Source organism: Moschus berezovskii, chromosome 27 (genome assembly GCF_049115385.1).
Source record: "Moschus berezovskii isolate FMDL1 chromosome 27, NW_MosBer_1.0, whole genome shotgun sequence".
Taxonomy (NCBI): Eukaryota; Metazoa; Chordata; class Mammalia; order Artiodactyla; family Moschidae; genus Moschus; species Moschus berezovskii.
This window is the reverse complement of record NC_142486.1, coordinates 21,005,823-21,020,045: the sequence shown is the minus strand read 5'-3', so window position 1 is coordinate 21,020,045 and position 14,223 is coordinate 21,005,823. Positions and strand designations below refer to the sequence as shown.

Sequence of the window (14,223 nt, the reverse complement as noted above, 5' to 3'; positions counted from 1 at the left end):
CTCATATTCACAAGTGCTGAGCCCATGAACCCTAGATCCTGTGCTCTAAAGCAAGAGAAACACCGCAATGAGACCACAAACAGCAACTAGAGAGCACCCTCCACTCTCTACAACTAGAGAAAGTCCGAATGCAGCAACAAAGACCTGCACAGCCAAAAATGGAAGAAAAAAAAAGTCTCCAATCAGGACAGCCCTCTTCCTCATTGACATAGAGATCCACTGTAAGAGGGGTGTGGGGGAAGGATGGAGTGGGAGTCTGAAGTTAGCAGACACGAACTACTATATATAGAATGGATAAACAAGTTCCTACTACTTGTTCAGCACAGGAAATGATCTATATTCAATATGCTGTGACAAACCATAATGGAAAAGAATGTGTTAAAGAATGTATATATGTAAGTATATACAGTCAGTCAGTTCAGTCGTGTCCAACTCTTTGCAACCCCATGGAAGCAGCGCGCCAGGCCTCCCTGTCCATCACCAACTCCTGGAGTTCACTCTAACTCATGTCCATCGAGTCGGTGATGCCATCCAGCCATCTCATTCTGTCGCCTCCTTCTCCTCCCTCCTCCTTCTCCTCCCGCCCCCAATCCTTCCCAGAATCAGGGTGTTTTCAAATGAGGCAGCTCTTCGCATCAGGTGGCCAAAGGATTGGAGTTTCAGCTTACTGAATACATATATATAACACATATAACTGAATCCTTTTACTGTACAATAGAAATTAACACAACATTGTATATCAACTACAGGTAACAAGATAATTTTTAAAAAAAAATCCATTAAAACAATGTCTTCCCGATTTGCCTTCCCTATACATCTTCTATATGCTTTTTGCCAAATGTAAGAATCAGTTGACTAGTTATTTCATATTCTTAATATTTACTCCAGTAAGTTTTAAAAGGTAACTTGACAGCACTGCCGGAAGTGGAAAGCAAGGTCCCAAATCTGCAAGTGTTGCCGAGAGACGAGCAGCTGGCTGAGGCCTGGGTGTCCCCACGAGGACTGCGCGGGAACCGGACCCGGGCTCGCTCGCTCTCCACGCGAGGCGCTGACATTTACTGCCCACTACGTGCACCCGCGCGGATCCCGGGCCCGCCTGGGAGCTCTGCCCGGCCGCTCACCCTCCACGGCGTGGTTCACCTCTTGGATGAACAGCTGCAGCTTCATCACCAGGGTGGCTGCGTGGCTGTCCGCCTTCCCGGCCGCCGCCTCCTTGGGGCCAGCCCTGAAGGCCGCGTTGATCCACTCCTTCACGTCGAAGTCTTCCGCCAGGAACTTGGAGAAGTCCATGGCTGCACCGTCGCGGCTGGGCGTCCAAGCCTGAAGACCTGGCTCCGGGCGGCCACTCGGCTGCAGAAGCGGGCGGCCCCGCGAGAGCACCCGCGGCAGCCTGGGTAGCAGCGGGCTGGGATCGACGGCGCCGGAGACCGACCCCTCCACAGCCCCTGGGTCAGTGCTTTGATGTGTACGACCGGGATTGACCCTCGCCGCGCGCCGTACTTCTTCCGGAAGTAGGTGGCCGTTACTATAGTGACTGCAGGCGTTCCGGGAAACGCGGCGGGCTGCGAGCGTCCAACAGGAGGAGCGTCCCTCTTCCTCTGCTAATTTAAATGCCGGCTGGGCTCTTAAATACGTGCTTACTCTAAAGCCCTTACTTTTGTTAGCACACTTAGTCCTCACAATCCTTTCAGTACTGTTGTTCTCCCCCAACTTAAAGTGGAAGAACTGAGGCAGTTAAGCAAGTTGTTCAGTATCACGTAGCTAGAATGTCGCGAAGTGGGATTTGAACTCGGGCACGCCTGCTACTGAAACCTGAACTCTTTACCGTCCTTTAGGCAGTGGCACCCCACTCCAGTAGTCTTGCCTGGAGAATCCCATGGAAAGAGGAGCCTGGTGGGCTGCAGTCCATGGGGTCGCTAAGAGTCGGACACGACTGAGCGACTTCACTTTCACTTCTCACTTTCATGCATTGGAGAAGGAAATGGCAACCCTCTCCAGTGTTCTTGCCTGGAGAATCCCAGGGATGGCGGAGCCTGGTGGGCTGCCGTCTATGGGGTCGCACGGAGTCGGACACGACTGACGCGACTTAGCAGCAGCAGCAGCAGCAGCAGCAGCAGCAGCAGCTGTGCCTTCCCAAAGCGGGCAGACGAGTGTACATGACCTGGTCTCTGCCCACCACGCTTCATCCTGTCTCGCTGTTCTAGCCACGCTGGCCTCCTGTCCGTGGCCTGAGACACAAAGCTCTGGAATTCGCCATTCGGTACTGTTTCCTCTAGCTTAATTAAAGCAATGTGATACCTCGGAAAAGAGATATCTGGAAAGGCCTTCTTTGTCATAGGATTCAAAGTTTAAAAAGCAAACAAAAGCATCCTTTGGTTACAGCTGTGCTTAATTTTGCCATTTATCTGATCTCAACCAGGCATACTCCGATTCAGCGCATACAGTAGTTCTTGAAGACTGTTTAGCTAAGAACCTAAACCCGCAAATCATTAATAGGAAAGGTGATGTGCTCGCCTGGTAGAAGCAAACTGATCTAGTCCCGCGGCATGCTCAGAAGCCTTGGGTGCCTGTAATTACCGGATGCCCCGCTCCTCCCCAAGGAGCTGAAGTTTTTTTTTTTAAAGAAAAACAAAACAGCTTTATTGATTAATAACTTACAGGGCATACAGTTCACTCACTTCAAATATACAAACCAACAATTTTTAGCAAATTTAACAAGGTGTGCTACCTTCACAAGAACATTCCCATCAGCCAGAAAATTCCTTCCTGCTTGTTTGCACTTAATCTCTGCTCCCACCCCAAGCCCTAGGAAATCACTGATCTGCTTTCTGTCTTTATAATTTTACCTTTCAGACACATGAAAGCATACGCGATGTAGTCTTCTACATCTGGCTTCTTTCCCCAAGCATAAAGTTGTTCCCTTATGTTGCTGAGTTGTATTTCATTGTGTGAAATATGATATATTTTGTTTACCTATGCACCGGTAGATGGGACATTTATGCTGTTTCTAGTTTAAGGCTAATAGAGGGGTTTCCCTGGTGGTCCAGTGGCTAAGACTTAGTGCTCCCAATGCAGTGGGTCTGGGCTCAACCCCGGGTCAGGGAACTAGATCCCATATATGACAACTAAGAGCTGGCACAGCCAGTTAAATAAGGCTGTTAGAAATAACGCTGCTGTGAGCCTTCACTGCACGTCGTTGTGTGGACGTGTTTTCATTTCTTTTGAATAGACTCCTAGGTGTGGAACTGCTACGTGGTGAGATAGATTTATGTTTAATATTTAAAGAAACTGCCAAACTTATCCCCCATACCACTTTACATTACAGTCAATGTATGAGGGTTCCAGTTCTGTTTGGTATGTAGTGGTAAGTCATTGTTGCCTTAATTTGGATGGAGGAGCCTGGTAGGCTGCAGTCCATGGGGTCGCTAAGAGTCGGACATGACTGAGCGACGTCACTTTCACTTTTCACTTTCACACATTGGAGAAGGAAATGGCAACCCACTCCAGTGTTCTTGCCGGGAGAATCCCAGGGACGGGGGAGCCTGGTGGGCTTCCATCTATGGGGTCACACAGAGTTGGACACGACTGAAGTGACTTAGCAGCAGCAGCAACAGTTAATAATATTGAACACCTTTCCATGTGCTTATTAGCGGTTCTTACATCTTCTTTGATGAAGTATCTTTTCAAAGTTTTTGCACATTTTCAATTGGCATTGCTTATCTTCATATTGCGTGCATCTCAGTTGCTTCAGTCGTGTCCGACTGTGTGTGACCCAGTGGACAGTAGCTTGCCAGGCTCCTCTGTCCATGGGCTTTTCCCAGCAAGACTACTGGAGGGATTGCCATGTCTTCCTCCAAGGGATCTTCCCAACCAGGGGATTGAAACCTGTCTTCCTGAGTCTCCTGCACTGTAGACAGATTCTTTACCTCTGAGCCACTGGGGAAGGTCTGCCTTCATATTATTGAACTGCAAAGCTATTTATGTATTCTGTATGTAATTCCTGTATTAGAGGTGTGGTTTGCAAATATTCTTTCTCAATCTGTATAGCTTGTCTTTTCATTTTCTTAATGATGTCTTTTGAGGTGCATAAGTTTTTAATTTGATAAATTCCATTATCATTTTCTATTTTATGAATTACACTTTTGATATATGTAAGAAATCTTCACTCAACCAGAAATCATAAACTTCTATATTTTTCTCTAGAAGTTTAAAAATTTTAGCTCTTACATTTAGATCTATGATCCAGTTTGAATTCATTTTTTTGTGTATGATATGAGGTAAAGATCTAAGTTCTTTTTTCCTTTTTTTTGCATGCAGATATACAACTCTTCCTGCCTGCAACGCAGGAGACCCAGGTTTTACCCCTGGGTCGGGAAGATCCCCTGGAGAAGGAAATGGCAACCCACTCCAGTATTCTTGCATGAAGAACCCCATGGACAGAGGAGCCTGGCAGGCTACAGTCCATGGGGTCGCGTGAGTCAGACATGATTTAGCAGTCTTCCTTTTCTTTTGTCTTTATGTGTGTGTGTGTGTGTGATTTGCCTGCATACAGAATCATGAAAAAATGAAAAATCTTCCTTTTCCCTCTCCAGGTTGGATGTCTTTCTTTTCCATCTACTAAATGTTCTGGTTAGAATCTTCAGTGCAGTGTTGAATAGAAGTGGCAACAGACATCCTTTTAAGGATCTGTCTTTAGCATCCAGTCTTTAACCATGAAGTACAATACTAGTTGCATGTTTTTCATAGTTGCCTTTTTTTTAAGTCAAAGTTTCATTCTATTCCTATTTTTCGATTGTTAAAATATTGTATTTTTATAAATTGTGTGGTTTTCTCCTTTATTTTATTCATATGATGTATAAGTATATGGCAGTAGTTTTTTGGATGGTAAACCAATCTTGCATTCTTGGGGAATTCTACTTGGTCACGGTGTATAACAATTTTATATATTACCAGATTTGCTTTGCTAATATATTGTTGAGGATTTTCATGTCTATGTTCATGGGGGAAATTGGCCTGTAATATCGTTTTGTGATCTTTGTCTAATTTTGGTTTAAGGATATCACTGGTCTCATAGAATGATTTGGGATGTGATCCTTCCTTCTCCATTTTCTGAGTTTGTAAAGATTGTAACGTCTCTTCTTTTAAATAGCTGACAGAGTTCAAAGTGAAGCCATCTGGGCCTGGACTTTTCTTTGTGGGAAGATTTTAAATTATTAATTCTTTACTTGTTATAGACCTATTAAGAACTTCTTTACTTGTTATATTTCTATTAAGATTTTCTGTTTCTTCTTAAATCAGTTGGTATGTTGAGAAATTCTACAAATTTGTCCATTTCATCTAATCTGTGAAATTTGTTGGCAAAAAATTATTCATAACATTCCCTTATAATCCTTTTTAATTTCTGTAGAATTGGTAGTAATTACCCATTTTTATTTCTTGACTTTGGCAATATTTGTCTTTTTTTTCCCCTTGGTGGTGGTCTGTCTGGCTAAAGTTTGTTAATTTTATTAAAGTTTTAAATTTCATTTTTCCAGAAATCAAGGAGAAACTAAAGACCCTCTTGATGAGGGTGAAAGAGGAGAGTGAAAAAGTTGGCTTAAAACTCAACATTAAAAAATCTAAGATCATGGCATCCCATCTCATTACTTCATGGCAAACAGATGGGGAAAAAGTGGAAACAGTGACAGATTTTATTTTCTTGGGCTCCAAAATCAATGCAGATAGTGACTACAGTCATGAAATTAAAAGACGATTGCTCCTTGGAAGAATAGCTATGAAAAACCTAGACAGTGTATTAAAAAGCAGAGACATCACTTTGCCAAAAAAGGTCCATATAGTCAAAGCTATGGTTTTTCCAGTAGTCGTGTAGTGAATGTGAGTTAGACGATGATGAAGGCTGAGTGCTGAAGAATTGAAGCTTTCCAATGTGATGCTGTTAAAGACTGTTGAGAGTCCCTTGGACAGCAAGGAGATCAAACTAGTCAATCCTAAAGGAAATCAACCCTGTATATTCACTGGAAGGACTGATGCTGAAGCTGAAGCTCCAGTACTGTGGCCAACTGATGGGAAGAGCCGACTCATTGGAAAAGACTCTGATGCTGGGAAAGATTGAGGGTAGAAGGGCAACAGAGGATGAGATGGTTAGATAGCATCAGGGACTCGATGGACATGAGTTTGAGCAACTTCCGGGAAATAGTGAAGGACAGGGAAGCCTGGCATGTGGCAGTTCATGGGGTCACGGAGTCAGACATGACTTTGTGAACAACATAAACCACCGCCTTGCTTCAGTCTAGTTCTACTCCCTCCCCTCTCTGTTGAGCTACTGTTATCATAGATAGTATGTTTCTTTGCTATAAACATAAGACATTTTTTATTACTGTTTTGTGCAATTGTCTTTTAATTAAAAGTACCTTCACCAGTATGTTTTGCTTCTTCAGGTAGACTTACCGTTCAGTTCATTTCAGCCTGAAGAACTTTAAGAAAGCTTTTGATTCTTCACAAGACAAATCTGCTTGCATCAAATTATCTGCCTTTAGCTGGGGATATCTTTATTATACCTTCATTTTTGAAAGACAGTAATGCTGGATAGAGAATTCTTTCCTACTCAGACCACTGAATATGTCATCCCACTCAGACCACTGAATATGTTTTTTCTGTTTTTTCCAGTGAGAAGTCAGCTCTTAATCTAGTATGAGGTTATTGTGTGTGGTGAGTCATTTTTCTCTAAAGGCTTTCACAATTTTATCTTTGGCTTTTAAGTTTGGCTACCATGTGTCTAGGTCTGGGTTTCTTTGAGTTTATCCTACTTGAAGCTTGTTGAGTTTTATGGATGTGTTCAGTTCAGTTCAGTCGCTCAGTCGTGTCTGACTCTCCGCGACCCCATGAATCACAGCACGCCAGGCCTCCCTGTCCATCACCAACTCCCGGAGTTCACTCAAACTCATGTCCACAGAGTCGGTGACGCCATCCAGCCATCTCCTTCTCTGTCGTCCCCTTCTCCTCCAGCCCCCAACCTTTCCCAGCATCACAGTCTTTTCCAGTGAGTCAACTCGTCGCATGAGGTGGCCAAAGTATTGCAGTTTCAGCGTTAGCATCAGTCCTTTCAATTAACACCCAGGATTGATCTCCTTTAGAATGGACTGGTTGGATCTCCTTGCAGTACAAGGGACTCTCAAGAGTCTTCTCCAAGTGTAGATTAATGTTTTTCAGCAAATTTGGGAAGGCTTTGGATATTATTTCTTCAACTAACTTTTCTGCCCCTTTTTCTCACTTGTCTTTTGGGGACTCCCATTATGTATATGTTGGTGTGTATTTGGTCACCACACACCTAATTGTGTCTCACAGATCTCTGCAGCTTTATCTTATCTTTTTTTTTGTTGTTATTCAGATTGGGTAACTTCTATTGACCTATCTTGAGGCTCACTGAATGTTCTTAGGAATGAAGTCACTCATGGCAGGACAAGATTGAAGACATCTAGGTACCTGACCTGGAGAAGGCAATGGCACCCCACTGTAGTACTCGTGCCTGGAGAGTCCCATGGACGGAGGAGCCTGGTAGGCTGCAATCCATGGGGTCGCTAAGCGTCGGACACAACTGAGTGACTTCACTTTCACGCATTGGAGAAGGAAATGGCAACCCACTCCAGTGTTCTTGCCTGGGGAATCCCAGGGACAGGGGAGCCTGCCTGATGGGCTGCCGTCTATGGGATCGCACAGAGCCGGACACGACTGAAGTGACTTAGCAACAGCAGCAGCAGCAGGTACCTGACCATGGACTGCACACCAGTCCTAGGTCCACTACCTTTGCGGTTCTTGAATTTGCAAGTGGTATGGATTGAACTGTGTCTCCCCTGCACTGCCCATGCCCCAGGAGAGGTACAAATCCTAACCCCTAGTCCTTCCGAATGTGACTTTATTTGGCAATGGCATCGTTGCAGATGTAACTAGTTAAGATGAGATCATACTGAAGTAGGGTAAGTCCTTAATCCAGTAAGATCGGTATCCTTACAGGACGGTCGTGGGAGACACACACAGGGAGAACACAAAGTGACAATGAAGGCAGAGACTGCAGTGATGCAGCTACAAGCTAGGGAAGGCCAAGGACAGTCACAGATCCCTAGGATTCTCCTACTGGTTTCAGAAAGAGCATGGCCCTGATGTTAGACTTCTAGCCTCCAGAACCGCCAGACAACACATTTCTGTTAAGTCATCCAACCTTGTTCAAGAGTGTCGGGAAGCTAATAGAGAGATCTAAATATTGCTTAAGCCGCCGTTACTTTGAGTTTTTTTGATTTCCTGCAGCTGATCCTAATCTTAATACAGAGATGGTCAGCTTTTATTAAATGCCATCTTTTTTTTCTGTCTCTGCAAATAGTTATTAGTATCCTTAGCAAAATTTCATTGGTTTCCATAAGAGCAGGAGAGGTTTTGAAATGAATACAGTGACAAAATGGAAGTAACCACAAGTTAAGGTAGTAAATTAAAAAAAGAGAAATCTTAGATGAGACGATTTAAGGTGAAATGCAGGAGACATTAGAGACTCCAGTTCGATCCCTGGGTCAGGAAGATCTTTTGGGAGTAAGAAATGGCAACCTGCTCCAGTATTTTGGACTGGAAAATTCCATGGACAGAGGACCCTAGCAGGCTACTGTCCATGGGGTCGCAAAGAGTCAGATGCGACTGAGCATACGCACACACATATAAAGAGTACCTATCATGTCTGGTATTTTGTTGACTTCATTAAATACTTGCTAAAAACTATGAAGTAGATTTTTAACATTTTTATCATTTGGCATATAAAAACCGAGGCCTACTTGTTAAGAAACTTGCCAAAGATGGCAAGAAACTAGAAACTGAACCTGACTCCAAAACCCAGCCCTGTTTCACTCTCCCATGCAATGGAGGGCTGCAGGGAAGACTTCAGCGGTCTCTGCTGTTGTTTGCTGTTCAGTCACGTCTATCTGTGACCCCATGGACTATAGCACACCAGGCTTCCTGGCCTTCACCATCTCCCGGAGTTTGCTCAAACTCATGTCCATTGAGTCAGTGATGTCATCCAACCATCTCAACCTCCGTCACCCACAGGAAGGGAGAGGCTGGAGGTACATGGAAGTGATCAGGAAGTTCACGTGCCAGTTTTAATACAAAGCACTTTCAGCATGTGATTGACACCATCTGACTCAGAAGAGAGGCGAGCGGGGGCTATTCTTTTTTTCTGTTCAGCAGTTCATACTGACAGTGGCATTATCACCAAGTCATCTGTTGTTTAGTAGCTCTGTCCTCCACTATCTCCCAGAGTTTGCTCAGATTCATGTCCCTCGAGTCAGTGATGCTATCTAACCATCTCATCCTCTGCCACCCGCTTCTCCTTTTGCCATCAATAGTTACATTAAACAACAAAAAAAGAAAGTATGCAACACTTCATTTGCTTAAAAATGTCTAGAATATTTCCAAGGAACTAGTAATAGTTATCTCTTAGAAGGGCTGGTGGGAAGACTTTTCACCTTCTATTGTTTGAATTCTGAAAAGCTAACGTTGAGAATTAAAAATAAATTGCACCTAGGTGTGGCCTAGGTGTGCCCATGTTACTAAACAGCCAAGAGGATGTGAATTAAAATATCACAAAAAACTTCCAGGAAACCTTAAGAACGTCGCCAGTTTCCCTTTATTCCTTCCTCCCTCTACCCACTTCCTGTTGCCTAGAACTTCAGCAGCTAAAGCTCACAACATAATGTTGAGTACATCCTTGGGTGGTGACTTAGCACTGGTTGGAGCTTCGGTCCCTAATAACTTTGTGATATATACCACTTATATACTTTAAGGGCTTATACCACTGTGGACTAAGGATGTCGCTTGCCACTTCCATAAACAAACGATGCTGCAGTGATAAAGCCATCAACCACTGCAGTTGCCCCTGTACCCTGAGGGGATTTATGAGTTGAAAAACACAGGATACTGGTCCTCGATACTTAAGATGTGTATCAGGAATTATTTCAGAGTCCAGACTCTGGCACCTTTCCCATACACGGAAAAGCACTAAAATCATTAACTTGAGATGTCTGCTTTTGTGATTAGAAGTAATCTCTTGACGTACATGGAGGGGAGGGGTGTTTTTGTTTTTGCAGCAGAAACGCCTACATATCCTGGCTCTTAGCAACAGTCCCTCAGCATGTGGGATCCTCCTAGACCAGGGATCAATCTGGTTTTCCCTACATTGCAAGGATGATTCTTAACCACTGGACCACCAGGGAAGCCCTCTGGATTTCTTTTAAATAAGAAAACAAGCCTCTGTGTTTAAGCCACTGTAGTTATTTCCTTATTAAACATGATGCTAGTAGTTTGATTCTATTAGGAATAAACAATGAATGAGAGAAAATGCCATTTCTTCATCTACTCAGATGATCAAATAGTCCATTTGCGTTATCAATGTGGCTAACTGCATTCCCAAAGACTCTACACAGTGTATTCTTTCAATATGTCACTAGCTTTAAAGTTAGTATTTTGGTTATGCACTCAAAAAACAAGAATAAATGAATAACAGTTATCTGCTTCAGATTTTGGAGACAGGATTATAAATTTTCATTTTCTCTAATTTTTGAAATTTTTACTGAAACATGCACAATTTATGAGGCACAGTTCAAGGAATTTTTTTTAATAGTGTATACAAGGCCATCCTAAACTTCCTAACTACCCCTTCCCCCACACCCCCTGCCTGCAATCATAACTTTGTTCTTTCAGTCTCAGGGTTGTAAATTTTAGAATTACATAGCCTTGTTTACAAAATTTAAGTATTTTATAGGAAGTGTGTTCATTAGTTTCCGAGTATATTGTTATGGCTTTCTGCTTTTGACTAGATTTGAGTGGTTTCCAATAATTTTCTCTCTCTATCCTTGACATTTACTGCATCTCAGTATTAATTTGAACCCTGCCAAAATTTTAAACATTTGCTTACATTTATTTCATGAGGTAAATTTCAGTTATGGAGACTTCACTGACAGTCCAGTGGCTGAGACTCCAAGCTTACACTGCAGGAAGCATAGGTTCAATCCCTGGTTAGGGAATTAAGATCCCGCATACCACGGTGCAGCAAAAAAACAAAAAGTTACGGGTAAGTCAAGTCTGTTCATGTACTGGAAACCAGATGGACAAACATACAATAAATGAAATGAGTCCTAGCTTATTACTATGTAGGACTGGAGGCACTTCATATATAACTACTCACTTCTCGAAACAATCCTGTTACGTTCTTTACAGGGAAGGAAGCGGAAGAGGACAAATTACTTGTCCCTGGTCACATGGCTAGAGGCAGTACGTGAAGCTGAAGAATAGAATTACAACTAAGGGTTGATTAAACTACTTTAAACTGTTGGGGCTTCAGGAGACCTCAAACTTTAAAAACCTGTTATCTAGAGCCTAGCAGTAGGTTTTTCAACTTCTAAAATAATAGTATTACCCCTCAGTTTAGTTCAGTCGCTCAGTTGTGTCTGACTCTGCGACTCCATGGACTGCAGCACACCACTAGGCAGCATGTATGTATGTATGTATTTTCAACATGTATATATTTTGTAATGTATGTATGTATTTTCAACAGTATGAAAAGTATTACCTCTAGCCATGGAATAATGTATTCAAGAATAAAAGTCAAAGCAGCAGAATGTTTACACATTTTTAAATGCAAGCTTTCTCAGAGGGAACATGGTATACCTGGGAACGCATTGGGCAAGGGGCAGAAAGGCCTGGAGTTTTTCATGCCAGCTGAAATTAAACACGTGGTGAGCTCTCTGGACTTTGGGTTCATCCTACTTCATCTACTTGACTCCACTTCTTCCCAGTGAGAGGTCAGGTGTTACCTCTTAAAAAATACAAAACAAACCACGGCCAGCACTCTATTGTGTTCTTAGTGTAAAAACCAAACAAACTAGATGACAGAATTTTATATTTTGGGGTTGAGTAAGCACCTTCTGTATTAGATATATTTAAAGAATTTGTGATTTATAAACACTTCAGTAAACACTGTTTGTATGAGAATATCACCTTTGCTTTCAACCTTTCATGTTTGATCTCTCAATCTACACTATCTCATTTTTAATGAGTAGTATTCGTTTGTTTGGTCTTGTTTTTTAATCCTTCTTTCAACCTTTACTATCTCCACAGCCCATCTACCCTCCCAGAGTGGCTTGCAGATGCAGCAGCATTTTAGTCCAAACTTAAATTCATGGGAGATAAAAGGAGTTAACTGCAGGTAGTAGTCAGAGATTATGAGAAAACATGGCATTATGAAGGGACTTTCTTGTGGCTCTGGCAGTGTGTGCTCTATTCTTGACAGATGATGCCAGAAGGGTAGGGAGCACACAGTTACAGAAGGGCACTGAATGCCCCAAGTAAGCAACTTGAATTCAGCTGCATACACTTTTAGAGCATTAATGACCCACTTGGAATTTTTCAGCAGGGATCATGTACCCAGATCAGAAATCTGATGATGGCCAACTATAATGTATGATGGCTCAGAGGAGACCTGAGAGGCAGGCTACTGCACTGTCCAAAAAAAAGCTAAACCAAGGTGGTGACAATGCAGCAGGGATGCCAAAATGTGGTACTATTTAGAAACAGACCGGATAAGGGGACCTCCCTGACAGTCCAGTGGTTAAGACTTTACCCTCTAAAGCACTGGGCACAGGTTTAATCCCTTGTCAGGGAACTAAGATCCTGCATGCTGTATGGTGTGGCCAAACAAATTTTTTAAAAAAGAAACGGACTAGATGAGAAAACAGTACCAAGGGGATGGAGATGAAGCAGGCATCAAGGATCCATGAAGGCTTAGAAAGGTGTTTTCAAATAAACGAACAGAACGAGAGGGAGGCAGCTGTGTTCCATTTTAAGCACTTGGAGACAACAGTGGGAACCTCCAGACAGACATCCACTAGGCGGCTCGAAATACGGACCTGACGTCAGCAAGAAGTCCACCACCCACCTAGTGGTGAACTGCCCAGAACGCTTACAAGAGCCCTCAGGACTAAATCCTCTGGCAACACATTTAAAGGAAAGACGAAGAGGAACAGTCAGAGGTAGGCCGAGAGACAGGGATGAGCAGAATCCTGGGAGGAGGAGTTCAGGAGAGGGGAAAATGCGGGGTCATCAGTGCCAAACCTCCACCAGACACGTGATGGATCCCCCATCAGAACAGAAGACCCACAAAGTCAGGGACCTTCTATCACTGCTTTGTCTGCAGCGCCTACGATGGGCCTGGCTCACAGCAGCTAGTCAATTACTAGTTGAGTGAATAAAGGATAAGGATTGCATCTTACGTGATCACTGAACTTCAGAATTAGAAGGCACTGATGGCCTCTTCCAGGACACCCACCCCCCACCCCCTGGCCCTGTCCAACTCCACCCAAGCAGAGAACCACTGGCAAGCTGTCTCCTAGCTAACAGATGTATGTTCACACACAGAGACTCTACCTTTTAACTATGGGATAAAGGTCTTTTCATGTATCAGTCTCATTTACCCATTTTGGATGGAAGTTCTTCATAGCCAGGCATCGTCTTTACAATAGGCACCCTAGAAGACTTTATGAAATAAACTTGAGCCTATAAAGGCTCTAAAGAATATCTGAACACAAGACTTAAGAGTCAAAAGAATCTTATGAGTTATGACAAATGAAGAAATCACCCCATCACTTACCTGTTTTGAGTTTTCACATCAAGCATACCTTGATTTTTTTTTACAGCTCCCATCCGCAACATAGTCTTGGCAGATTTTCAGTTAAATGCAGGAAGTAAAAGATCAGACTACAAAGTACCCAATTTTGTGACAAAGATCCCCCCCAAAAGCCATGTAGTTTCTGAGGTGGAATCCTGCCCAGACAGGTGAGCTGCTCAGATCTCATACCCTACATCGGGCCACCCCAGCCAGGCTTAGCTCTCTTCCCTCACCAGGCCAAGCAGGACTTGGAAAACATGCACAAATGCCTAGCACATAGTAGGTGCTAAGGAGTAACTGATTACAAGCCTGGAATTTTCCTTTCACACCATGACTGTAACAAAAATCCATCTCTTTCAGCTTCATTCAGATCTTCAGGGCTTCTCTTCCCTGAAAGAGTTCTTAAGGTTCCACATTCCTCAGGAAGTCTTCCTCACGTCAACAGATGAGCGATCCCTTCAAGCCTATCATCTCCAAATGCAACGGGCACTGCATCTCCTACTTACTCAAAACTCCACAAAGTA

General features: G+C 43.3%; 1 protein-coding gene across 1 annotated transcript in view; it reads right to left on the bottom strand.

Moving 5' to 3' along the window:
• Nucleotides 1-1,496, bottom strand: part of COG7 (component of oligomeric golgi complex 7) — an 89,376-nt gene extending 87,880 nt beyond the window's left edge. The window contains exon 1 of the mRNA XM_055409677.2: nucleotides 1,122-1,496. Within this exon, the coding sequence (XP_055265652.2) occupies nucleotides 1,122-1,290 (169 nt within the window). The 5' untranslated portion in view covers nucleotides 1,291-1,496. The remainder of the gene's footprint in view (nucleotides 1-1,121) is intronic.
• Nucleotides 1,497-14,223: the final 12,727 nt, after the last annotated feature.